Source organism: Macaca mulatta, chromosome 14 (genome assembly GCF_049350105.2).
Source record: "Macaca mulatta isolate MMU2019108-1 chromosome 14, T2T-MMU8v2.0, whole genome shotgun sequence".
Classification (NCBI taxonomy): Eukaryota; Metazoa; Chordata; class Mammalia; order Primates; family Cercopithecidae; genus Macaca; species Macaca mulatta.
Window position 1 is genome coordinate 104,007,416 of NC_133419.1, and position 27,642 is coordinate 104,035,057.

The following is a 27,642-nucleotide window of genomic DNA, read 5'->3' on the forward strand; positions in this document are numbered from 1 at the left end:
AGGATGAGTATGCTCAACTAGGGCATATTACTTAGGGTTGGTGATCATGGGATATCTTCTCAGAGAGATGACATTTGAGCTGAGACCTGACAGATAAGAAAGAGCCAAGCATTCTGAGATTTGGGGACAGATCATTCCAAAAAAGGATGAATAGCATGCACAAAGATCTTAAGGTAGAGAAGGAGCTTGGTATGCTTAAGGAACAGAGACATGTAAACATCAAGAGAGTTAATTATTAAGAGAGCATAGTATTCAAGGAAGAGAATGAATCGTATGAGGTGCAATTGGAAAGAGGCAAGTCCATATTACGAAGATACTTTTAGACAATTATAAGAAGTTTGTATTTTATTCTGAGTGTAATAAGAAAGTCTTTAGACGGCTTTAAGTGGGGGAGTGACAGAATGTCTCTGACATTTTGAAGTGATGGCTTTAGCTGTTCTGTGGAAAATGAATTGGAGGGAGACAATAGCGCTGGCCAGGCCAGTTAGTAGGATATTACAATATGATAGACAAGAAATGATGGAAACTTGTATCATGTAGTAGTAGTGGAGATAGAATTGGAGAGATTGATGATGTGTGGGGGTGGGTGTGGTTAGAGAAAGACAAATCAAAATATCTCCTAGGGTTTTGGCTTGAGCAGCTGGGAACGTATTGGTGCCATTTCCTGAAATAAGGATGACTAGAGGAGCAACTGGAGTTTGGAAGTGGTAGAGATTAAGTTGTCTGGTAGAAATTGAATGAGGAATGTGGAATTTAGAGTAAAAGTAAGGACTACAAATACAAATTTTGAAGTGTTTTTTAGATACATGAGATTTAAGCCTGGGGATTGGCTTAGACCAACTGGTAGATAACAAACACAGTGTGTAAGACCAGGCTTGAACTTTGCAAAATTTAGACTTCAGGCATAAGAGGAGGAGCAAAGGAGATGAATGGAGTGGGAGGAAAGACAAGAGATTGTAGTGTCACAAAAGCTAAGAGAAGAAATTGATGTTGTTTGCCGGGAACAGCAAGCAATTAGGTATTATAAGAGGTAGTACGTGGCATGAAATAATAAAAGATAATAAAAGTACCTATAAGAGGTGGGAAGTGGCATGAGCTAATAAAAGAACTAGGCAGAATATTCATGTGAGCCATATCAAGGACCTTAGAATCTCATATTCTGTGGTCATTGGGGAGCTGTTGCTAGGTTTTATATAGCAAGGTATTATGTAATTCTCTTTTGGTATGTCTGTTTGTTGGTATGTGCATTTGAGGGGTAGGACTGGAGGTAGGTAGACTAGGAAACTATTGTGATATGTTTTACAGGCTAACTGGAGTTCCGTTCACGTGTAGAAACTTAAAATCCTGAGGTGGTCCAATCATAGTTCACTGCAGCCTCAAACTCCTGGGTTCAAGCAGTCTTCCCTCTTCAGATTCCTCAGTAGCTAGGAGTACAGATGTGCACCACCATGCCCAGTTAATTTTTAAATATATTTCTTTAGAGATGCGTTCTCACCATGTTGACTAGGTTAATCTTAATCCCCTCACCTCGGCCTCCCAAAGTGCTAGGATTACAGGTGTGAGCCGCCAGGCCTGCCCAATTGAGTTATCTTTGAATTTCCTTTGTTGTCTGTTTTATTATGTATGCATAGTGATATTTAAAAATGTTTAAATGGATTTTATTGCTTTATTGAATAGTAAAAATACAGATATTAATTATCGGATACTGTTGTTTTACAGAGTTTTAAAAGCCTTAGAGGCAGTTCCAGCAGTTTAGCACCCAATGACCTACACCCAAATTGTTTAACAAACTGTTAGCTATATACAACTTAGGACACTTCAGTTAAAAACCCTGAACGTAGGAGCTTAATTTCACTTCCTTAGTTGTCTGTTTCTTAAGTACCTTTTTGCATGACTTTCTTTCTCTATTAAGTAGGATAATTTAGTTAACTTATGCTTTTAGATAATCACTAATTTTAGCTCCTTTAGAAACCTCTTTTGCATTTTCTTGTGAATGGAACATTTATAATAAGAACTTTACTTTGATAAACTATAGTATTATCTTTATGGATTTCATTTAGTCTCATATTACTACTTTATCTTTTTTAACCTCTGAGGTTAGAGTGCCTTGGTAGAATTTGTATATAGTAAAAAATAACCATCAGAGTTTATATCCAGGAATTTTCCACCAAATCAGAATATATAGGAATTTAACAAATTGTTTAAATGCAAAAATCTTAATTTGAAAAATAAAGTCATGAAACAAAAATTAAAATAAATGAAATCTTAAGAGATTTGATAAAATAGGTTGTTATTCACTTTTTTTTTTAACCTTTAGATTTTGCCCTTATTTCAAGAAGCAGAAGACAAAAACAGACTTCTACGAACTGTGGCTGGTGGAGGTTTAGAAACAATTAGTAATTTGAAAGCTAAGTGGGATAAATTTGAGTTAATGATGGAAAGTCACCAACTTATGATTAAAGACCAGGTTAGAACTTTTAGTTATTTATTAAAATGGGAACTTTTTTCTCACTTAAGATTTCTTGCTTATCTTTTATTCCTTTATAGCCCGGGTTTATAATAATTTAATGTGGCTGTTGAAATTGACCTCCCTGACCACTTTTAAAGTAAAATGCTTTATATAAATGATGATTGTTTCACATGATTTTTCTTTACTTCCTATCATACCAAGAAGAAACCAGTGTCTTTGAAATGTAGCATTATTTGTAGTCTTATGGATGAATTTATTGCTTACCTACTATGTATGACTTAAGTTTATTTCTGAAACTCATGTTTGCTTTAATTACTAAATTTATTAGGATATCAGTTGAACTACTCTAATGGAGACCCCAAAAATTCTAGCTTATGTTTCTCTCTCACATTATAAGCTGCTATGGTGCCTCTGCTCTGTAACTTTGTCCGAGTCCCAGGTTTTGTCAATTTTATTTGTCTATTATCTCCAGCGTATTGTCCAGGATGGGTTATTACCACATTCAGTTGATACCTACTAGGGTCAGGAGAGAGGGAAAGAGAAAAGGGCACCATCTGTCTTTTAAGGACACAACCTGCAAGTTGCACCTATCTACTGCACTCATATTTTATTGACCAGAAGTTAGCCTTAGGGCCCAGTCCTTAGCTGCAAGGGAGACTGGGCAATGCCTTCCTTAATTTAGCAGCTATATACTCGGGTAGAACAATCAGCAGTCATTAAACAAACATCTGTAAATTATCTTACCTTTGTCGTTAGTTGTACTAGGTGTGGTTAATCACATGAATGATTTTGAAATGATGTTATTTGAATGTTATCTCTTGTTATTATCAATTTATGGTCTAATTTATATCTTTGAATTATTTTATTGAACTTGGAATTAATAATTAAAATACCATCCTTTGAAAAGTTGACATTGGTCATTGATACTTTTTCACTTTTAAATAGAAAATAATATGAACCCAAAATGAGATTTTACTCTGAATTAAATTATTTAAACTTTATTGCCTTATAGATTGAAGTGATGAAAGGAAATGTGAAATCATGTCTTCAGATCTATTATCAAGAACTGGAAAAATTTAAAGCTCGTTGGGACCAGCTAAAGCCTGGTGATGATGTTATTGAAACTGGCCAACATAATACTCTTGATAAAAGTGCAAAGTTAATAAAAGAGAAAAAAATTGAGTTTGACGAGCTTGAAGTCACAAGAAAAAAGCTGGTGTATGTTTTTTCTTTAAAATTGATACTGCTCATTTTGGAAAAACAATTTATATATCAAGCTAGTAATTTTCTTGTGTCTGTTATCTTAATACCTTTCCTCATAAACTTCATCAGTTTTTAAAATACAAATAATAAGCATTCATGTACTGTTGTCTTAGGAGTCATAGTTGTGTTACATAAGGATATTAAGAGAAAGCAAATTTCAAGAAAGGCCTAGAAGATAAATTTACCTAGAAGTTATATCAGGGGGTTGGAATTGTCACTTTCTTTGAACTTATCCTATTTAAAAATGAAATATATGTAATTTTCAGAAAAATTACTTTTAGTGCCTCTGAGAGAAAAATAAATCTAGCATAATAAGTAATAATAAAAGTCTTCAAAGAAAAAAATGAGTTGTTTGCTTATAATAATATAAAGTATTAAATTTGAGCACTGCTTTAGGTTCTATTTAAGTAGATGCTTTCATAAGTGAGTGAAGTGAGTCAGTTTTGTTACCATAATTACTAAATGGCATTATACTGACTAGATGAAGGATATCTTATACTCTAGAAGCTTGCCCTTTAAACTGAGAAGAGTATTCTTTTCCCAAATTAATCTGTAGATTTATACAATCTTGAATATTTACATATATAAAATATGTATTATGTACATATAAATCTCTCTATATTACCAACTCAATTTTGACTTCTTTGGATAAAATGTATATTAATGAATTTATAGAGTTCATATGTGAGTAGGTAAAGTATAATTCTCAGATAGGTAGTTTCTTCATGTGCTTTATTGTAGTTTCTTATTGTATGTCTATTAAACATACACATGTGGGTATGTACACACATACAAGGATTGGAATTAATAATAATACTTAACAGTATCAATATTTCTGTTTTTAAAATTTAATATTCCAATATTTGTTTCTATAGTGATGATTGCCATCATTTTAGACTAGAAGAGCCTAATTTCTCCCTGGCAAGTAGCATCTCTAAAGATATTGAGAGCTGTGCACAAATTTGGGCCTTTTATGAAGAGTTTCAACAAGGATTTCAAGAAATGGCCAATGAAGACTGGATCACTTTTCGGTTTGATTCAAAAACAATATTTAGACTAATAATTTGGTTGTTTTATTTTTGGATGTAAACTTTGCAATGTGTTTTTGGTATTTTATAGGACTAAGACATACTTGTTTGAGGAATTTTTGATGAACTGGCATGACAGGTTAAGGAAGGTTGAAGAACATTCAGTGATGACGGTGAAATTACAATCAGAGGTTGACAAATATAAAGTAAGATTTTTTACTTATTTTGCTAGTTAAAAACAATGTTTGGAGCTTTTGTCTTTTTCTTATGTAGTGACTGAACTATATAATTTTAGTTTATATGTTTTTCAATTAAATTATTCCATTTCATGAAGAAAATAGGAAATACAGAGTAAACCACAAAAATTATTGATATTTCGGGTGGGTGCGGTGGCTCATGCCTGTAATCCCAGCACTTTGGGTGGCTGAGGAGGGCGGATCCTGAGGTCAGGAGATCGAGACCATCCTGTGAATGGTGAAACCCCGTCTCTACTAAAAATACAAACAATTAGCCAGGTGTGGTGGTGGGCACCTGTAGTCCGAGCTACTTGGGAGGCTGAGGCAGGAGAATGGCATGAACCCAGGAGGCGGAGCTTGCAGTGAGCTGAGATGGCACCACTACACTCCAGCCTGGGCGACAGACCAAGACTCCATCTCAAAAAGAAAAAAAAGAAAGAAATTATTGATATTTCTACTACCAATGAGAAAGAAATTATAAGAAATTTATGTTAAAGTTAAAAAACAGAGTGTTTATACATTCCAGTCCATCATGGGTCCTATCCTATAATAATTAAAAAATAGAGATAGTCTATGTCATGTTTTAAAATATATTAAACTACAAAGGGTAATTTGTGTGTATCCATAGCAACATTTAATCAAAAGCTTTATACAATTCTGTTTAAGAATATGATTTTAAGATTATTAAACAAGAAGATGGAGTAATTAAAATTTTGGTAACTAATAAGCATAAAAGTAAATACTAATTTGCATTTTGCTAATATATGTATATGTGTATACGTATGACTTTTTCTTTTTTCTTTTTTCTTTTTTTTTTTTTTTAACAGATCGTAATTCCTATCTTGAAATATGTGAGAGGGGAGCATCTTTCTCCAGATCACTGGCTTGACCTTTTTCGTCTCCTTGGACTTCCTAGGGGGACTAGTCTAGAGAAACTACTGTTTGGTGATTTGCTCAGAGTAGCTGATACAATTGTAGCCAAAGCTGCGGATCTTAAAGTATGACTCACTTTTATAAATATCCCATAAGTCTGGCCTTTTTAAATATACAATATTGCTTCATATTTTGCTTAAATACAAAAAAGCTAGTCCTTTAAGGGAATCAGCTTTAATCAAAAAGTAAACACAAATCATTTTACATAAAAGAAATTAAAAAATTATGTGATATGTTATACATAGAAGCTAGAGGATACACAAATCTAGAGAGCTAAACCAAGAATCAGTTTGCTAATCAGATTTAGAAAAGGTCTCAGGTAAAAGTAAAAGTTGCCACAATTCTATTACAAGTGACAGACTTTTAGTGTTTTGTTCTGGCCATTCAAAAATGTAAGGACTCTTGATGTCAAATTGTTTTATTTCCTATCCAAAAAATAAACCTTTGTGTTTGTTAATAACCCTGGAATATTTTTAAATAATCTTGAGAAGTTATGAAGCATGACTCTTGCAGAAGATAACTCTAGTTGACTGTTAATCATTTTAGATGTATCAGAATCTGCAATAAGATTACAGTATAATTCCTGAATTTCTTTTGTTCCAAATATGGGCCTTTTAGTCTGTAAGACTTTAAATAAGCCAAACTAGTTTTGTCTTTTGTGATGGATGCTTTAATTTTTTACTTTTCTTTTAGAGAAGTAAAAAGCATAAGGCAGAACTTTGTATGTATTTTGACCATGTGAACCAGGATACTTACTATCTTACATGATTTGATAAAATAGCCAGTAATTTTCTTGGGTTGCATGTAAAATAGAGCCACTTAACTTTTTTTTTTTTTTTTTGCCTTATGCTGAAAAGCCAGATAAAATATATTTTTCATAAAATACTTTTCTGTTATTTACTTATGTGATAATTAATGTTGAACTAATAAACATGGATATTTTGTGTTAAATAGGATTTAAATAGTCGGGCACAAGGTGAAGTTACAATCAGAGAAGCTTTACGTGAACTTGATCTTTGGGGAGTTGGAGCAGTGTTTACATTAATTGATTATGAAGACAGCCAACGTCGAACTATGAAGCTGATTAAAGACTGGAAAGATATAGTAAATCAGGTTGGAGATAATAGATGCCTTCTTCAATCCTTGAAGGATTCTCCTTATTATAAAGGATTTGAAGATAAAGTATCAATTTGGGAAAGAAAACTTGCAGAGTTAGATGAATACCTGCAGAATTTAAATCATATTCAGAGAAAGTGGGTGTATTTGGAACCCATTTTCGGTCGTGGAGCATTGCCAAAAGAACAGACACGCTTCAACAGAGTTGATGAAGATTTTAGGTCAGTACAATGATGTAAGACATAAACACATATGGTAGTTTTTTTTTTAATTAATTCATATCGTGAAGTGCTTAATAAAGGCAAATTACTTTTACATTATTGGTATCCTCTGTGTATTCAAACTCTTTCTCTAGAGGATCCTTTTGAGAAGCTTTCTCTAGTGGATCCTCTCATTCAAGCATTTACTTCTTGAACCATTATGGTGTGGTCTCTGTTATTACTACTCTACTTAATAATACATAGTTCCTAAAATCACCAATTACTTTCCTGTTTTAAATTCAAAGGGCATTTTTCATTTTTTATTTTACTTTATCTCTCATTAGGATTTAATAGAGTTGAGCATTTCTTCTTTCTTAGAAAGTCTCTTCCATTGGCTTTTGTGATATTGTCCTCTCTTGGTTTTCTGGCTGTCTCTCTAGTTCTACACATAGTTCCTAGTCCTTAGCTGTCTCCGAACCTTTAGATATAGTCATTCTCCAGTCTTCAGCCTTTGATTTTGTTCTCACTGTATTCTCAGGTAATCTTAACCACTGCCAGCATCAGTTCTCTTTTATGTGCTTAGGTCTCCTCAACTTACATGTACAGCCCATATTTCTCCTCTGAGCCCCAAATCTAGCAAACATGCTCAAACAGTAGGCTAAAACTGAATTCATGAGCTTAATTTACCAGTTCCTTTCCAACAAATCTTTTTTCTTTTTGATTCCTATTTCAATAAATGGCCCAACCTAATTGTTGAAAGCAGAGACATGATGTATGACTTTGATATCTCCCTCTTTCTCCACTTTTACATACATTAAGTTGCCAAATTTTGTTGATTCTAACCTACTTAGTGTATCTGGAACCAAACACCAGTACAGAAGTATATCTGTACTTCTATTCTAATATTCTGTGTCTCTCACTTGGATTACGCACATTAACCTTCTGACTTGCTCTTATATAAGTTTTTCACACAACAGCTGGAGTAATTGTTTAAAAATGCAGGTTCAGCACTTTCTTTACTATTTACTTTAACTATTTTAAAGTAAATAAAACTTTAAAATAGTTTCCCATCATGCTAGGGATAAAGCATGATCTGCTCCTTGTTCATTTCTGTATACTTTTCTTGTGCTGCTCTCCATTTTGCTTTAGTGACTCTGGCTTTTAGTTTCTCGGACATACCTATCTTTTTCCCAGAATCTTTGCCAGAAACTTCTTCTACTCACTCACTTTTTCTTTGTATTCTTCATCCACATATCAATTTAAATTACTTCCTTAAAGAAGTCCTAGGTTATGGGTTGCCCTATTAGCCATTTTAGTGGCTAAAATACCTAAAAAGTATTTTAACTTTTTACTTTATTTATTTAGCTTTTTACTTTCTCTACCTTATTTTAACAATACTTTACTTTTCCTTTTTAACATTTATCACAATTTTATTTAAATATTTCTAGAAATTATTCGATGTCTTTTGCCGTCACTAGAAGCTCTCTATTAGTTAGGGCTTAAAATTAGCTTAGCAAATGAAATATATAAGATAATTTATAATATGGGAAGTTAAAAATGGTAGTGTGATATTAATTTTTAACATTCCTAGAGGTATACTACTGTAATAATAGTGTTACCTTTAGTTTGTTTTAAGCAGGTAAAAAAAAGTCTTAATCTCCTTTTTTTACCCCCCAAATTGTTAAAATAGATGTGAAGATACTTTTTTTTTCTTTTGTAGATCAATAATGACTGATATCAAGAAAGACAATAGAGTCACAACATTGACTACTCATGCTGGAATCAGAAATTCTCTACTAACAATACTTGATCAGCTTCAAAGATGTCAGAAATCATTAAATGAATTTTTGGAGGTATGTTTTTTAAGAAAAATATATCATAAATTGTAAAGTACTTGATATCTTAATTATTTGAAAAACAAAAGCTATTTTTTTGTTTCTATTTTTATTAGGAAAAACGCTCAGCATTCCCAAGATTTTATTTTATTGGTGATGATGACTTATTAGAAATACTGGGCCAGTCTACTAACCCATCAGTGATTCAGTCTCACCTTAAGAAACTTTTTGCTGGTAGGAGTCAACATTTATTTAACAGATATTTATTGAGTTTCAACTGTCTGCCAGGCCTAATGTTATGCTCTTAAGTAGACTACTGAATACAGTAGTCAGTTCATAGATCCAAATACAGTTCCTATACCCAAAGAACGTACAGTTTAATAGGGGAGACAAGGTTGTAAGTTGACAAATATAATACAGTGTGACAATTCCGGTGAGTGACATAAGTATGTGGTGCTATAGCTCCATCTGTGAGGGCCTTTAGCTCAGTTTTAGGGCATCATGAATAAGTGACATCTAGGGTGATACTGAAGAATGTATAGGCCTTAGTTAGAAAAAGGTAGGCAGGCAGTGGGAATAGGCTGTTCTAAGGCCTGGAGTGAAGGAGAATATGCCCCTTCCTTATTGAGTTTAAGGTCTCCTGAATGACATCCAGGTGGAGATACTCCATAGGCAGTTATTGTCAGTGAAGAGACCTAGGTGAGAATGTAGGCGTCATCCATATAGAAATAATAGTTAAGCTATGGGAACAGGTGAGATTACATGGGGGAAAAGTGTAATGTCAAATGCTTTGATGTTGTAGAGTCACTCTAATGGGATACTTATTAGTGGCAAATGGAATAGGCTTATTACCAAAATAATGACTATTATTTTCTTAAAATACTTAATTTGCTTGGAAAGAGCAAGCAAATGAATGCTTCTATAGAGCAAACAGCTCTATAGAAAAGAGCTCTATTTTTCAAATTAAATTTATGAAGTAAAATAATTTTCATCATTTTAACTAATAATCAAGGATCAGCAAAATATAACCCATGGACCAAATCTGGATCACTACTTGTTGTTTTTTTAATAAAGTTTTGTTGAAACATAATCCTGCACAGTAATTTATGTATTGCTGTCTATAGCTGCTTTCATGCTATGAATGCAGTGTTGAGTAGTTGACACTGACCATATGGTTCATTAGACTTAAAATATTTACTCTCTGGTCCTGTACAGAAATATTTATCAATTCCTGTGTATCTGAAGCTTTAGGATGCTTATATTTGTAAATATGATTTGGGCAGTGGGAGGTAGTAGAAAACAAACACTTGCAATCAGAAGCCTTTCATTCAACCAATCTCTCTACTGTTTATTAATTGGTCATCAAATTACCTCTCTGAAATTTAGTTTTCTTCTTTATATTACAAATAATAATATAGTTTTTTTGTGAAGATCGAAATTACATAGTATGTTCAAGTTTTTTATATACTATAAAGTGATACGCAAATTTGGGGGAGGGGGAAGTCTTATTTGCCGTCAACACATTTACCTGTTCATGGGCATCTGGGTTATTTCCAGTTTTTGGCTATTATGAATAAAGCTGTTAAACAATCATACAAGTCTTTTTGTAGACATACATTTTTATTTGTATCGGATAAACACCTAGTTTTGGAACTGCTACGTCATATAGTAAGTATATGTTTAACTTTTTCAGAAACTGCCAAATCATTTTCCAGAGAGGTTGTAACATTTTTCACTCCCCCAAGAATGTGAGTTAGGACAGTTCTTACTGATTGGTACATACTAGTTGAGTAGGTTGCCTAAATTTTTTTTTCTGGAAAATGGTAGGAATGAATAAACAAACATATATAGAAATATCTAAATAAACATTCACAAATTTGACCAGCGAATCATGCCATGTATAGTTAGATATTGATAAGAAATATTTCAGATGAGTGATAAGAATATTGATCCAGAAAGTGATTTTTTTTTCCCTCAATAGGACATTTAAATACTAGGAGCACTATATATTATGTGGTATACATTATAATTCAATTATTATATATGTTTTAGGGTATATATTAACACTATTTGACGCACATATTGTATCTAATAATTATGTCTTTAATCCTTTTGCATTTCAATTGTTGCTTTTATATTTCAGGTATTAACAGTGTTTGCTTTGATGAGGAATCAAAACATATAACTGCAATGAAATCTTTAGAGGGAGAAGTTGTACCTTTTAAAAATAAAGTTCTTCTATCAAATAATGTAGAGGTAAACAATTCTTTTTCAAATATGAAAACAAAAAGAATTAACTATATATGAACTTCGTTTCTAAAATAATTTAGTCAATTTAGAGGGTAAAGTTGGTTAATTTAGGTATTTTAGGGAACTCAGCTCATATCTTAAAAAATGATTTGTTTTGTTAGTTTCAGAGTGTTTTGATATTAAAAAGAATATGGATTTTTTAGTCTTTGGAAGGCAGCATGTAATTTTGAACCTTGGCCTTGAACCTTGGCCTTGGAGTAAAAAAACTTAGATATTAATCTTAGCTCCATAACTTAATAGCTATGTGACTTAGAGTGTTGGTTTTCTAATCAGTAAAATGGTAATCTCAGTACAGTTGGAGTATCTCTTATCCAAAGTATTTGGGACCAGAAGTATTTCAGATTTCAGATTTTGTTGGATTTTGGAATATTTGCATTATGCCAGTTCAGCATCCCTAATGTGAAAATCCAAAATGCTCCAATAAGCGTTTTCTTTGAGCATCATGTCAAACTCAAAAAGTTTTAGATTTTGGAGGATTTTGAATTTTGGATTTTTAGATTAGGGATGTTCAACCTGTAACTGTTACAAAGATTTTCAATTAAAAATTAAATGAGATAATTGGCTTTAAGTACACTATTTAGTGCTTGGAACATGGCACTCAATAAATTTTAGATGTCTTTACTCTTTAAAATATGAATTTGTATAAGATAATTTGGGTGAACAAGTAAGCAAACAACTATCGATTAACTGGTCCTGCAGGACTGGAAGTAAACTGATCAAAGACCTATTATAGGCATACAGCTAAAACTAACTAGCAATAGATTGCATCACATGGAATTGTAATTTTTCAGTTTCAAATTGTCTTCCAACTGGAAGCCAGGGCCCATGCCTTGTCATGTGTATGTCCATACAGCCTAGCAAAATGTTTATTCCTGGTTAGGCTTCAACATTTTATTGGATATTGAGTACATAAATCAGTGGATTGAAAACCTGGGAGATTTGCTAATCATATTTGGTTAAGGGTTTTGTTATTTTTCCTCTCGTAGTTTTGTTGGATGTACACAGAGAGACAGAGCTTAAATTTTAGCAACTGGGCTAGAGCAGGTATACCAGCAAAGGGAAAGCTGAAACTCTGGAAGCTTTATGGTTGTTAGCAGAGAAGGTGTCTCTGTTGCCATGCACTGAGAGGTGGATTCTCACTCTTTAGCGTCAGTGAATTTTGATGCTATTTGCAGTACTGGAAAATGCTCTACAGATTAAAAAAAAAAAAAAAAAACTGGAACTCAGTAATTTACACAATGATGAAAGGCTAAGATTGCAGCTTTTGCCTTTTTATTACAAATGACATATTTTTAAGGTTAAGAAGTGATTCATATTCATTGTTTCTATCAATGATCATTGTCAGTTTAACTTTTTATTATTTTATATATAATCAAGTGAGTGGAAAAATACATTGTTTTCACTTTGAAACAAAATTAGTTTTGTTGGATGAAGCAATCTCAGCCCCCAAATAATACATTTAATCCTGATGAAGCAATCCCTTCCTATGGTTACAACTTTATGAATATAAGATCACCAGGATAGCATGAGCCAGGGAACTTAGCCAGCCATTTTGACTCTGATTTATTGGCCAAATTATCTGGTTTGATTCGTCATAATGATGAGGCGAATGGGTCAATTTTTAAATGCTCATATTATATTGGCTTGTATAGATATAGTCATGGCAGTTTTAGCCACAAGTTGATGAGTTTTCACACTCGTTGTTATCCTAAGAGGTGAAAAAAATTGTTTTCTTCAAATTATTTTAACTGTTTATTAAGAAAATAAAGAATTATATTCCTATAACACATTTTAGGAGTGTCATGATCAATAGGAAAGTATAATACCCTGTCCTGAAATAAAAATACAGAGTTAGTCAGTAGATTCTATATTTATTTTATGTCTTGTTGATATTATTTTCCGATTTCTTTTTCAGACATGGTTGAATGATTTGGCCTTGGAAATGAAGAAAACTTTGGAACAGTTGTTGAAGGAATGTGTTACTACTGGGCGAAGTTCTCAAGGTGCGATTGACCCATCTCTGTTCCCTTCACAGGTAAGAGGGCTTATATGTAGAAGGAACATAGGCATGGTATGTGGAAAGATCCCTGACCTAGGAGCCAGGAGGCTCAGATAAATCGCATCTGTTTTCTCCCTTTATCTAACAGTTAATGGACAAATTGCTTAACTTCTGAGTCTCTGTTCCTTCAGCTGTAAAGTGTGGGGGATAAATTGAGATCCAAGCAACCTAGGCCAGTGGTGAGTAGGATGGGGAGAAGGGAACCAGGCATCTAATAGCTTCCTGGTTCCGAATGATTAGTCTATCATGATGGAGAGGCACAGGATCTATAACACTGCTGTACCCTACCCGTCCACCCCTCCCATGGGATCATCTAAGCATTGGAGCTGGCAGGAACTTAGCAGGTATTAGTGTACATCTGAAACAGTCATAACACTAAACTAATATTGACAGTGAGAGTGAGGTCATATGATGAGTTACAGAGATTGCTGCAACTCAGGGTTAATAGGCGTTCATCCCTGAACACTGGGTACTAGATATTTAGCTTACAAAATTTGTATCAGTCTATATCAAAATGTGGCACTAAGACTTGTGTTAAACATCCTGCATTGTTTAATAGTTGGGCCAGACTAATGTTACAGGTGTAGGTCATCAGGAACTTTAGTTCTTAGGGACTGTGGATGGTAGACATTGGGATGTTTCATGATGTCTCAGAAAAATCTACCCAGCAGCTCTCAAAGTTATTTGCTTTTCAAATAAAAAAAAATGTGGTGGCTGTTGGAACAGGTTTTTACGTTGATTTTCTTACTATATGGAAGCTTGGAACAGTTTACATTCTGAACCATTTTCTCATAGATGCCATTTGTATCTTTTAGAATTTTAAGGCAAACTGAAAAGTTTCAAAAAAGCTCAAGTTCCTAGAGAAAAATACAAGTAATCATCACTGAATAATCAAAGCCATTGTAGAACCAGAGTAGACTGCTTTATTACCACTAAAAATGTTTCCTAGTACTCTGTCAACTTCCAGATAGGATTTATAAATCAACTTAGAATAAAAGACACAGTATAAAAAAGTCTACAAAAGCAATATTGTATAATATTTGGGTTAGGGAAATGACAATTGTGTCAGGAGATATAGTGGGAGATAATAGGCTAAAGAAAGTTGTTGGATTTCAGCCTGCAACTTACCTCCAGGCCCTTGAGCAGTCAAGTAAAAGTGTGAACTACTAAAAATGTAAATCATTACTAAAATAAAGAATTCTAGTTTATTAGCAGTTAATGCTAGGAAATATTGATCTCAAGAGTTTTACATAAGGGGATTGAGTCGCATAATTGGTTATTAGGTACAGATAATTCAGTTACTTTTTTTGTATGGACCTGAAATAATAGTAGAGAGGGCACTTTCTGGTCTGGGAAGGAGGCAGTGTGGTAAAGTGGAAAGAATCTGACTTGGGTTTAAATACTAATCTTTGCCAGTTATCCTGAGTAGAACATTTTGACACTTACTTTACTTACATGACTTTCAAGTACCTACATTATCAAGTCATTTAGAAGGTTGTTTCATAATGTTTGCAGAGCACCCCTAGTTGTCATTACATTTTAGGTAATTAATAATGTTAGTTCCTATCCGGCTGTCTTGACAGTAATGTGATTTTATAACCCAAGACTGTAAACTATAACTTTTGTTAGCTATTCACAGAAATTATGTAGCCGACTGTAAAAAATTAAGTTTATTGATATGCATTCATAATATAGAAATTCAGTAGTATTGGAGGTGGCAAAGGAACATTTTCATATAAAAATCAAAGAGCAAAGTCTTTTTCTCAAAAGGAGATTTGGTTCTCCATAAATGCCTCATCATATACCTGATTAAAGAAGCTGATGAGTTTCATACCACAAAGTTTGTTTGGGCGATGACTTTGCTTAGAAATGAGTTACTAATTGGCTTTCTCTTCCATAAAACCATAATGTAATATTTATAGAATGTTTTAAGTTGGAGTAAGACAGCAGCTTAGCCTGCTCTGATATGGAGTGCAGTGGTGCGATCTTGGCTCACTGCAACCTCCACCTTTTAGGCTCAAGCAATTCTTGTGCTTCAGCCTCCCAAGTAGCTGGGAGTACAGGCATGCGCCACTATACCTGGGTAATGTTTGTATTTTTTAGTAGAGACGGGGTTTCTCCATGTTAACCAGGCTGGTGTCGAACTCCTGGCCTCAAGTGATCCGCCCACCTCGGCCTTCCAAAGTGCTGGGATTAGAGGCGTGAGCCAATGTGCTCGGCCAAGGCAGATCTTAATTTAGAAGAATATTGGAATTTTGCTATTGTAGCCTTCGGTAGTGTATTAAGAAATTATTTTGAAATGCTAAAGATTGCCCTTTTACTAATTAGAATGCATCATACTTTGATATCTTTGTAGTTTACTGGTTGAAAGCAGCCATTTCTGAAGAGAGGGGAAGAAAATACAAAGGCTTTGAGGTAGCAATAAACATACTGAGTTATAGGACCAGAAAAAAATAGGCTGGTGGTAGACTATAGTGTGAAATGAGTTCTGTGAACTAGGCTTGGCTGCATCATACAATGCTTTTTCTACTACTGTATTACTCTATTAATATTTAAGTTTCCAATATGGCATTAAGATGGAGATATCCAATATACAATTGGCAATTTGAAAAAAGATGTCTTTCTTTAAATTTATAAAACATTTCTAAGTAAATTCACCTTTTAAAAATATGTTTTTTCTTTATTCAATAGATTTTATGCTTGGCGGAGCAGATTAAATTCACTGAAGATGTAGAAAATGCCATTAAAGATCATAGTCTTCATCAGATTGAAACACAACTGGTGAATAAGTTAGAACAATACACTAACATTGATACAAGTTCTGAGGATCCAGGGAATACTGGTATGGAAAAAACATTCCCTTTTCTGCCTGGTTTTGGGTTATTTTTTGGTATTCTATCCTAATTTACCTATTGTGTTTTCGACTATATATCTGTGTTGGTGATTACTCGAGGAATTACAACATATATACTTAAATTTTTATAACGTACTTTGAATCAGTAATTTACTAACTTAAATAGAATATAGAAACCTTACTACCCTATAGGCTTTTTTATTCTCTCCTTTTAATATTGTAGTTGTCTTACTATTTTACATCTGCATACACTGAAAACTCCATGAAATTATGTTATAAATTTTGCTTTTAACCATCGAAGATATTTGAGAAAACTTAAGAGGAGGACAGCAATCTTTTATATATACCTAGATGTTTACCATTTCTGTTGCCCTTCCTTTATTCCTGATGTTTCAGGTTTCCTTCTAGTGTCATTTTCCTTCTGTCTAAAGAACTTCTTTTAGTGTTTCTTTTGGAAAAGGTGTGCTGCCTGTGAATTCACATAGATTTCCTTTACCCAAGAATGTCTTATTTTGCCTTTATTTCTGAAGAATTTTTCAGTGGCTATCCTGGGTTAACAATTCTTTTCTCTCAGCTTTCGAAGTGTTCTACTTCCATCTGAGCTATATGTTTTCTGATGAGGAATCCACAGTCATTTGAGTTGTTATTCTTCTATAAGTAATACATTACTCTTTTTTTTGGCAGCATTCAAGACTTTATCATATTCTTTAGTTTTTAGTAGTTTGATTGTGATATAGACACATCTTTGCATTTATTCTATTTGGGGTTGTCTCAGTTTCAATCTGTACATTTGTTTTTCACCAAAATCTGGGAAGTTTTTAGCTCTTATTTCTTCAAATACTCTTTCTGTATTATAGTCTTTCTCCTATACTTCTGAGTTTCTCATGACATGATTGTTAGACTTTTTGACATGGGCTTAGATCTCTGAGGTGCTGCCTTTTTTTTTTTTTTTTTTTTTTTTTAATTTTTTCTCTTTATTAGCCTGCACAATTTCTACTGCTCTGTCTTCAAGTTCACTGCCTCTTTCCTTTATTATTTCCATTTCAATATTGAGTCCATTCAGTGATTTTCAAAGAATTAAGAATTTAGTATTTTTCAGCCTAAAAATTTCTATTTATTTATATTTTTTATTTCTTTGCTGAGATATTCTGTCTTTCCACTTGTTTTAAAAGTCTTCACCTTTTACTTCTTTTACTTCTTAGAGCACTTTTATAATGGGGCTTTAAAAGGCTTTAAAGTATTTTTTTTTTTTTTGGAGGGCGGGGACAGGTTCTTGCTCTGTTATCCAGGCTGGAGTGCAGTGGTGAGACTGTGGCTCACTGAAGCCTTGACCTCCTGAGCTCAAGCAGTTTTCCCACCTCAGCCTCCTGTGTAGCTGGGATTACAGACACGTGCCACCATGCCTGGCTGACTTTTTTATTTTTTGTAGAGACATGGTTTTGCCATGTTGCCCGGGCTGGTTTCAAACTACTGGGCTCAAGCAGTCCTCTCGCCTCGGCCTCCCAGAGTGTTGGGATTACAGGCTTGAGCCTCTTTGCCTGGCAATAATAGTACTTTAAAGTCTTTTGCAGATAACCTCAACGTGTATGTCATCTAGATACGGGTACCTATTATTGTCTTTTCTTATGTGAATTGAGATTTTCTTGGTTCTTTGCATGTTGAATAATTTTGGATGATATCATGGACATTTTGAATATTATGTTATGAGGGTTTGGGTTTTGTTTAAATCCTCTGGAGAATATTGATATTTTTGTTTTAGCAACTCATCCTGTTGGGTTCAGACTGCAAGTTGTAGCCGGCTTTCTGTGGGTTATGGTTCTGTTGTCAGTCTGTTTTCAAATCTTTGCAGTGCTATTTCAGTCTGTCCCTCATGTGTTCTCTAGTAGCCAATTCTAGTCTTTGGTTTCTGATTAGAATGAGATCTATTCATGCACCACCCCTTGGCAATGAGTCCAGGAGTTCCTAAAGAAGTTTATGGGGTTATTTTTTCAATCTCCTTCTTCTCCTTGATCTTCCTGGCGTTTTATGGTTCCCTCAGCCTTCTGGTTTGTTTCTCTGGCCAGAAAGCTGGGGTTCATGTACTTTATTTTCTTGCACACTTTTGTGCAATTTGGGTTTGTCTACTCTCTTGGGATCACAGCTCCTCTGGAGTTTTAGGGACTTCTGGGTCCCAGCTGCCAGTGGGATAGCTAGCAGAAGACCCCTTTCCTTCTAAAGCTTGAGCTAGAGGTGGTCTTCTGGAGCTCTCTCTACACCAATTTGGGTTTCTGGCTGCATTGGGTATGGTCCTAGGGTTCCCAGAAGGGGGGAAAAAGACAATGGTAAATCCACCACTGGTTTGGTGTCACTTCTAATTCTGGTCTTCCTCAATTTGCCTGCTACTCTTTTCAGAGTTCTAAATAGCAGTTCAATGTATGTTGTCCAACAGGTTTTTATGCCTGCATTCAGAGGGAGAAGCGGGGTGAAATGTGCTTACTCCTTTGAATAAACTGAAACTCTTTTTTCTTGGAATTTTGATATCTTAATTTTTATACTCAAAATTCTTATTTCTTACTAACTAGTGGATTTGACTTTTTTAGCTTATGTGATTTGTATTACTATACCATTCATATGCATCATGAAATTACCATTTAAATTCATTGAGAACTCAACTGTACACATAATCATAAATTATAGAAATAACAGGCTAACATTTTCTCCAACTGTCAATATTTTTATTTGTGCCTAGAATCGGGCATCCTGGAGCTTAAACTTAAAGCCTTAATTCTTGACATTATCCATAATATTGATGTGGTAAAGCAGTTAAACCAAATTCAAGTTCATACAACTGAGGACTGGGCCTGGAAAAAACAACTTAGATTCTATATGAAAAGTGATCATACATGTTGTGTTCAAATGGTGGATTCTGAATTTCAGTATACTTATGAATATCAGGTATGAGTTGTGGCAGTGTTTTATATTGCCAATTAGAAATTATTTACTTTAAAGGAAATTTGTTATTGGTAGAAATACTTTTTTATTTAAGTAGTAATTTTTCCATAATATTTTTAGTATTATTGTCTTGTTTAATCAGAATTAGAAAGGTGTCACATAAGAAAAAAGTGAAACTTCATTCTATATACAAAAAAGTTAACATATTGCTAGTATTGTACTGAATTCTCAAAAAATGTACCTTTACTTGGAGTTGCATTTATATACAATTTGAAATATATCTTCATCCAAGGCGAACTGAATATAGACAACCTCAGTCGAAGCAATTTGGTTTGTGTCTCCTTATACAAGGCAAAAATTAGTGTAATTTTAAATATGCTAAAATGTTTGCTAAATATTTTTTAGTTTGTAAGATGAAAAAATTTTCAGACAAATAACCTAGTTAATGTTAACATGTTCTCAAAAATTCCAGCTGTTGCCTCTGCCTTTTTCTATCATAATGAATGGATCATCAAAATATATTTACAATATTGTTAATAACCCTATGTTAGGAGAGCTGCCAATTGACTTTTTCAAAAGGGAAATGTATTTGAGACCCAAATCTATCTACCTAAATCGAGGAAAAACACACTGTATATTGTAGCTGGAATGGTAGTCTGTTTTCCCTACAGTTTAGTAGAAACTTTGAGAATTATTTGATAAATTAAAATGATTAATTTCATAAGAATTTTTCAAATTAATTACACTTTGTGATCTCTAAAATAGTTCTGATTTGTGGATATCACAAGAGTCAAGGAAATAGTTTATATAAATTTTAAAATATGAAATGGGATGATTACTGTATAATAATTTTGGATTTGTTTTCCTTAGAAGTGTATCTTTGTGCCACTAACAAGAACTTGAGAAACAATTTTGAAACCTAACAATGTACTGAGTATAGTATGAAATACTTTCTTGAAAAATAAGTTTGATTTCAGTTTGTGTTTAGAAAGCTTCTTTCACTAGAAAAAATTTTGGATATTTTTCTGTGTTAAAAACTTTAACCTGTTTGTGGTATTTTTATCTTTTTAACTAGGACCTCATGCTGTAAAAATATTTGTAAATGTTGAATAGAACATGAATACTCTGACTTTGTGTTGTTCTTATATAGGGTAATGCTTCCAAACTGGTTTATACTCCGTTGACAGACAAGTGCTACTTAACTCTCACTCAAGCTATGAAGATGGGACTTGGAGGAAATCCTTATGGACCAGCTGGAACTGGGAAAACGGAGTCAGTAAAGGCTTTAGGTGGACTTCTTGGAAGACAAGTTTTAGTCTTTAATTGTGATGAGGTAGAATAAATAATTATCAAAACATGTAACAATGGGTTAATCATATTTAGATTAGTTTCTATTAGTATACGAAATACTCTACTTAAAAATCAGTACATTTAAATTACTTGAAGACAGAATTTGTTTAAACTGAAATGTAAAATGGACAGAGGTTGTACATAGTGTAGTCCAAAACTTTTCTAAGAACTATGGCAAACAAATAATTTTAAATACAGAATGAATATTTATATTACATTGTAGACAGATGTTTTAGTAAAGAGAATAATACAAAAGGAAAAATCTATTCATTTCAGATGGCAGTTTTAAAAACATTTTGTATATAATTTGTATTTTGACTTAAAGAGTAACTAACACAAAATCTTGTATTTGTTCTGTAAACTTTTTAGAACACTTTTCACATGCATTATTTTGTTTATCCTTTGAAATCAACCTGGGTTTTGAAAGAGTAGCTACTTAATCCCTATTTTAAAATGAGCAAAAGAAGCATGGATGGGTGAAATTGTTACCTTATCAATAAGTGACATTAAATATTAAGTAGTTAGGGAGATTTTAATTATTTTTTAATGAATATCATTTTTATTGTTGTTTTTAAGGGCATCGATGTGAAGTCAATGGGACGAATATTTGTTGGTTTGGTGAAGTGCGGGGCCTGGGGTTGTTTTGATGAATTTAATAGGCTGGAAGAATCTGTACTGTCAGCCGTTTCTATGCAAATCCAGACAATTCAAGATGCTTTGAAGAATCATAGAACTGTATGTGAACTGCTTGGCAAGGAGGTATGGCATATGTTGGGAATTTAAAGAATTAAAATATTTTGTAAGACTTGATATTACTCATACTCAAGCAATATTCTCTTTTTATTTCTCCTGACATCCATGTTTCTAATCTGTAACCTGTGTGATAAGCTTTTTTAGCTATAAAATGTTTCTGAGGTTTCTTACCCTTTTTTGGTCCTACTTTCATTATTCTTTCTTTTTTTTTTTTTTTTGAGACAGAGTTTTGCTCTTGTCGCCCAGGCTGGAGTGCAATGGTGTGATCTTGACTCACTGCAACCTCCGCCTCCCAGGTTCAAGCAATTCTCCTGCCTCAGCCTCCTAAATAGCTGGGATTATAGGTGCCTGCCACCACACCCAGTTAATTTTTGTGTTTTTAGTAGAGATGGGGTTTGATCATGTTGGCTAGACTGGTATTGAACTCCTGACCTCAGGTGATCCACCCACCTCGGTCTCCCAAAATGCTGGAATTACAGGCGTGACCCTGTGCCCAGCCCATTATTCATTTTTAAACTTTCCATTTTGGATAATTCAGTTATAGTAATATTTATATTGTTGTATTATATATTATGCTATTATCTGTGCTGACATTGCTCACAGTGCCTTAATGTATTGTCTCATTTAATAATTACCACAACCCTTTGAAGTAGGTGCTATTAGTTTTTTCCCTGCTTTGTGGATGAAGAAACTAAGACTTTGTAAGTAAGAGTAAGAAGTGGAGTTAGGAACTGAACCCAGGTCTGTCTAATTCTGAGCACAAGTTTTTTGTTTAATTTTCAAGCATAGGAGCAGAATGAAGCACATGTTTTTCATCATTATTCTATATGAATGTTAAAACAACAAACACTTAGCTATTCTGTTCCTCACTTCTCCCCATAGGAGATATACATTAATGTCACTAGAATATAAATTCATTTGTATAGAAAATGTACACTTTTTTATATAATGTGGATTGCTGAATACAGAAAGTTGTAAGAGCTAAGAAATTATCATGTTATATAAAATAACATCTTCACAGTACGAATTTTTCTAGGTAGCTCAAGAAAGTAAGACCAGTTCTAAATTAACATGTTATTTATGTGATGTTTAAACTCTTCACAAAGAAAAAAAGGAGAACCTATTCAGTGAGAATTACCTGCCATGAAGATTTAGTTTCTTCTACATTCACTTTTTTTTCTTCTCTTAGAAAGAGTTACCTTTTCTCCCAACCAATACTAATCTTTTCACCTGTGCTTTGGAATACTCTTCCCTGGGACCTTATTATCCCTTGTGCTATCGCTTCAATCTTCCCTCCTTTACCAGTTCTTCATCAGGTTTTAAACATAATCACATCTTTTTCATCTTAATAATAACTAAAACATAAACAAACCTTCCCTGATTCATACTTCCTCTTTCTCTTTTCTTTCCTTTATAGCTAGATTTCTTGGTTTTTCTACTCTAGATGCTTCTACTTACTAATTGCCCATTCGTTGTTTACACATTCTAATTTAGCTTCTATTCTTAGGGTTTTGCTGAAAATCCTCCTACTAAGTGCTATTATCACATTCAGTTCTTCCCTGCCATAATATTTATTACGTTATGATTGCCTCTTTGTAATACCAGATAGACTCTGAGCTCCAGAGTGGCTTAAACCATTATTTAGTTCAGTTGTCTCTGTGTACTTAACAAAGTATTTAGTACTAAGAGGGCTTTTAGTAAACATTTATTTAATGTATAAATAGATAATTAAATTAGTATCTCTTAAACATTCAGCCTCAAAAAACTGATTATAAATAAGCTCCGCAAAGCAGCGTGGGTCCTAAGGAATTTATCATATATTGAGTAAGGAGGTGGTGAGTACATTGGAGGTTACCTTTAGCTAAGGTATAAGATTTGTATGTAGTAATATGTCAATAAAATTTCTGTTGGCAGTATATTTTATATTTATAGTTTCAAATATAAATGATGCCTGTATGTTAAATATTTTATTCAATTTAATATTAAATATTTAAATTAATATTTCAGGTAGAAGTAAATTCGAATTCTGGAATTTTTATCACTATGAATCCTGCTGGAAAAGGTTATGGAGGAAGACAAAAACTGCCTGATAATCTTAAACAGCTTTTCAGGCCTGTAGCTATGTCTCGTCCGGACAATGAGCTTATTGCAGAAGTTATTCTCTATTCGGAAGGCTTTAAAGATGCTAAAGTATTGGGCAGAAAATTGGTAGCTATTTTCAATCTATCTAGGTGAGTTTTCTTGTTCTAGATATTTTTACATTTTCCATTTTTAATGATTGATTATGGTTATTAGTGATCATTTTCATATTTTCTCAATTTCCCTTTTCCATTATTTTTATTCTGATGATTTTATTGTAATTATGGTGTAGATATGAAAGGCTTTAGTGTGCACAATAAAAATATTGGGTTCAAAACTACTTGCTTTTCATAAATATTATTAATTTGATCAGTTTTTTCCTTCAAAATGTTTATATTAGAGTGCTGCAGCTAAATGTTTCTTATTGAACTAATTTACCAGCTGACCACACACAAGCTACTGTTCTTCGGAAAGAATCCTTCACAATTTTTCTTATGTCTTATTTCTGGTAATAGAAACTGACATTTACTTTCTTTGGGAAAATGTACAATTCTGTTCCATATCACTTAAGAGATAATGGTAAACTAGACAGTGGCAGAGATTGAGAGCAAGATGGATTGATTAAAGGCTTTAGGCACAAGGGTAGCAGGTAATTGTCATTTGGTATCTTCATTAAGATAATTAACTTATTCATAAAAGCTTTATCTTACCCTTGAGAACCATCCATCTTTAACAGCTTACTTGAATGATTATTTTGTGTGGTTGGTTCCCTTATATAAATTAATGGGATATCAACATTCATTTCTAAGTGTCAGTAGTTATATTCTGTATTTCTTTGGATGTGATGATGAAAGTAATTTCTTCTAGCTATTTGATGCATTGATTTCCATGTCTCTACTTCAGGGAACTTTTGACACCTCAGCAACATTATGATTGGGGTTTGAGAGCTTTGAAGACAGTCCTGAGAGGAAGTGGAAATCTTCTTAGACAGCTAAAGAAAAGTGGCACTACACAGAATGGTATGATTGATTGTTCCAAATACATTAACTTATTTTTAAAAACATAAGCATTAATTTAGAATAGTTTGAGATTTACAGAAAAGTTGTAGATACAGTATTAAGGATTACTGTATACCCTACCCCAAATTCTACTGTTGTTAACATCTTCCATTAGTATGGTATATTTGTCACAACTAATGAACCAATTTGGATACATTGTTTTTAAACTAAATTTCCTACTTTATTCAGGTTTTCTCCAGTTTTTACCTGATGTTTTATAATAACTTTTAATGTGTGTTAAATATTAAAGAGTTGTAATATGTAAAGTCCACTTGTTCTTTAACTTTAATGTCCTTTAGAATCACCTAGTGGCTTGTTAAAACAGATTATTAGACCCCACCCCCAAAGGTCCTGACTCAGTAGGTGTAGAGTAGAGCCTGATAATTTGTCTTGTCTTGAAACAAGAACAGAAACCTTAGAAACACATGTAGGATTTTCTCTTTCTAAAGCTAGTATATTATGATTAGACTAGGTTATAAATGTTTGGAAAGAATACCACAGAGGTGGGCTGTCTTTCTTACTGCGGCATATCAGTGGGTATATAACAACCATCTGACATCACTAGTTATGTTAACCTTCATCACCTGGCTATGGTCGTGTTGCCAGGTTTCTCCAATGTGAAGCTGTTATTTTCTACCCTCCTGGCTTTATTCTTTGGAATCATGTTAATAAATCTAGCTTACTCTCAAAGTGGCGAGGAAAGGATTAAGCTCCACTCCTTGGTGGGGTGATATCCGCATATATTATTTGAAATTCTTCTGTAAAGAAGATTTGTCTTTTCTGCCTCATTTATGTATTCATTAACTCATTTATTTAGCTCAATACAGACTTATATATATTTGTTATACTTTTTCAGATGAAATAAATGGTTTTTTATTCACATAAAAATAATGATTTCCCGCACCTGTGCAGGTGTACATTCATGAAAGCCTGAATAATCAGTTTCTTCAGGTTGCTATTGAAAAGTAAGTTAAAGTACTATGAAAATAGAGACAACATAGAAAAAAGGACCACATGAAATTACCTCTTTGGACTTTAAATGATCAAAGTGTGCCTCTTAAAAATGGCCTCTACATTAGCTGTCTTATTAGGTTGGCATATGCCTGGGTAGATACAGTTATTTTGTGAGTGCTTACATTACCATTTTTTAGTTGTCTATATTTGGTGATTTTTAATAAATATTTAAACCATATCTGTAATAAATAAAGATGGCTTATGAGTTCAGTGCTTGAAATAAACTTTAGAGAAGTCCAGACTTTTTATGTATACTTAAGCATGAAAATATTAAGCAATTATAGAGGAATGCCAGGCAATAGTTTCTTTGATTTTGTGTATCTTACCAATCAGCAGCTAATATCTGTGAAAATAAGCATCTGGCAGTGGTATCAGTATTTGCATTTGGCTTAAGAATGGGTTTGTGAACCAAGTTTGAACAAGGCCGATCAAAGATTGTTGCTCAGTTTGTTAGTTGTTTATCTTAGGACATAAACTGTGAGATGATATTGGTGTCTTTGGAGAGGTACCTGAATTTGGAATTAGTTTATCTGGAATTGAATCCCAGCTGTGATACTGCTGTGCCTTCTCAGAAAGTCACTTAAACCTTCAGACACTTAACATTCTCAGGTGTAAAATTGGAATAATAATAGTAATACTTTTTAGCCTACTTTATAGGGTTGTTAAAAGGATTGCATCATATAATATAAAAGGTGAAGTACTATGAAAATATAAGTGATAATGATTTTTATTATTAATTAAAGTCTTGGTACCCTGTGATTTGAATTCTATGGAAAAGAGTTTATAACTACTTAGTGATATTTACTTTTTAGCAGTCAAAAGATACTAAAGTAAGCTTGCCAATTCATGTGATGTAACGTCTTTAAATGTTACTGAATTCTAGTGCATTTAATGATTAATAATACATATCAAGGCTATAGAATATTTAAAAACTTTTGTCATCATTAAAGTAATAATAAATAATTTTAAAATGAAACTTTTTTCTAGCTAATGAAAGTCATATTGTGGTGCAAGCACTGAGGCTTAATACAATGTCAAAGTTTACGTTTACTGATTGCACCCGGTTTGATGCACTGATTAAAGATGTCTTTCCTGGAATTGAATTGAAAGAAGTAGAATATGATGAACTAAGTGCTGCATTAAAGCAGGTCTTTGAAGAGGCCAATTATGAAATTATACCCAATCAGGTAACTGTCAAGAATATTTTATAATAGATTGATCCTTTTTTCTAGTTGATTCCTTATTAACTATCCTTGTCCTTCATCTTTCAACTTATCTTTTATCTTTCAACTTAGATCTCACTTGCTCAGGGAAGTCTTCCCAGATCTTCAAGTCCTGATTTGATCTTCTTGCTATGTGCTCTTATCATATATTCTTGTTTCAAGTGTGTGTATTTGTTTAGTATTGATTCTCCTCCACCATATAGTAATCTCCATGAAAGGCAGGATCCATGTGTGTGTGTATATATATATATATATTTTTTTTTTTTTTGAGACAGAGTCTTGCTTTGTCACCCAGGCTGGAGTGCAGTGGTGTGATCTCGGCCCACTGCAACCTCTGTCTCCCGGGTTCAAACAATTCTCCTGCCTCAGCCTCCTGAATATCTGGGATTACAGGTGCACACCACCACACCTGGCTAATTTTTATATATTTAGTAGAGATGGCGTTTCACCATGTTGGCCAGGCTGGTCTCGAACTCTTGACCTCAGGTGATCTGCCCGCCTCAGTCTCCCAAAGCACTGGGATTACAGGCCTGAGCCACCGCACCTGGCCATCCATACATATTTTTGCTCACCATTTTATTTCTAGTGCCTGTTAGAGTATGTAGTGTGTAATGGATTCATCATATATATGTATTTTATAATTGATTATATATATGATTTAGTTTCACTTTGATAATTTCTTAGGATTTTTTTAAGCGGGTTTCTTTATGTAGTGCAAGTAATTGTTCAAAATTAGCACTTTGCCCTCAGTTTTGGAGAGAAGTAAGATAAGACTGAGTGAATGGATAAATAAGTGAATAAAATAATGAATATATTTGAATGAGTGAATGAGTGGAGCAAGTAACGAACGTATTGTTCATACAAGTTTTTTGAACTTAGAAACTTGGAAAGCACCTTTGTTTCTTTTAAAGAAATATTGAAGTATTTAAA

At 33.4% G+C, this 27,642-nt stretch overlaps 1 protein-coding gene across 3 annotated transcripts in view; it reads left to right on the forward strand.

The window, feature by feature from the left end:
* Nucleotides 1-27,642, forward strand: part of DYNC2H1 (dynein cytoplasmic 2 heavy chain 1) — a 353,142-nt gene that overhangs the window by 34,663 nt on the left and 290,837 nt on the right. For all 3 annotated transcript variants that reach the window (XR_013404270.1, XM_015115562.3, XM_015115564.3), the window contains exons 21-37: nt 2,318-2,467; nt 3,483-3,688; nt 4,609-4,764; nt 4,853-4,967; nt 5,825-5,995; nt 6,885-7,267; nt 8,967-9,099; nt 9,198-9,315; nt 11,225-11,337; nt 13,307-13,426; nt 16,142-16,292; nt 19,033-19,238; nt 20,386-20,568; nt 21,162-21,344; nt 23,346-23,569; nt 24,321-24,436; nt 26,477-26,676. Coding sequence is in view for 2 of the 3 variants with exons in the window: in XM_015115562.3 (XP_014971048.2) it covers nt 2,318-2,467; nt 3,483-3,688; nt 4,609-4,764; nt 4,853-4,967; nt 5,825-5,995; nt 6,885-7,267; nt 8,967-9,099; nt 9,198-9,315; nt 11,225-11,337; nt 13,307-13,426; nt 16,142-16,292; nt 19,033-19,238; nt 20,386-20,568; nt 21,162-21,344; nt 23,346-23,569; nt 24,321-24,436; nt 26,477-26,676 (2,928 nt within the window). In the remaining variant the exon portion in view is untranslated. The remainder of the gene's footprint in view (nt 1-2,317; nt 2,468-3,482; nt 3,689-4,608; nt 4,765-4,852; nt 4,968-5,824; nt 5,996-6,884; nt 7,268-8,966; nt 9,100-9,197; nt 9,316-11,224; nt 11,338-13,306; nt 13,427-16,141; nt 16,293-19,032; nt 19,239-20,385; nt 20,569-21,161; nt 21,345-23,345; nt 23,570-24,320; nt 24,437-26,476; nt 26,677-27,642) is intronic.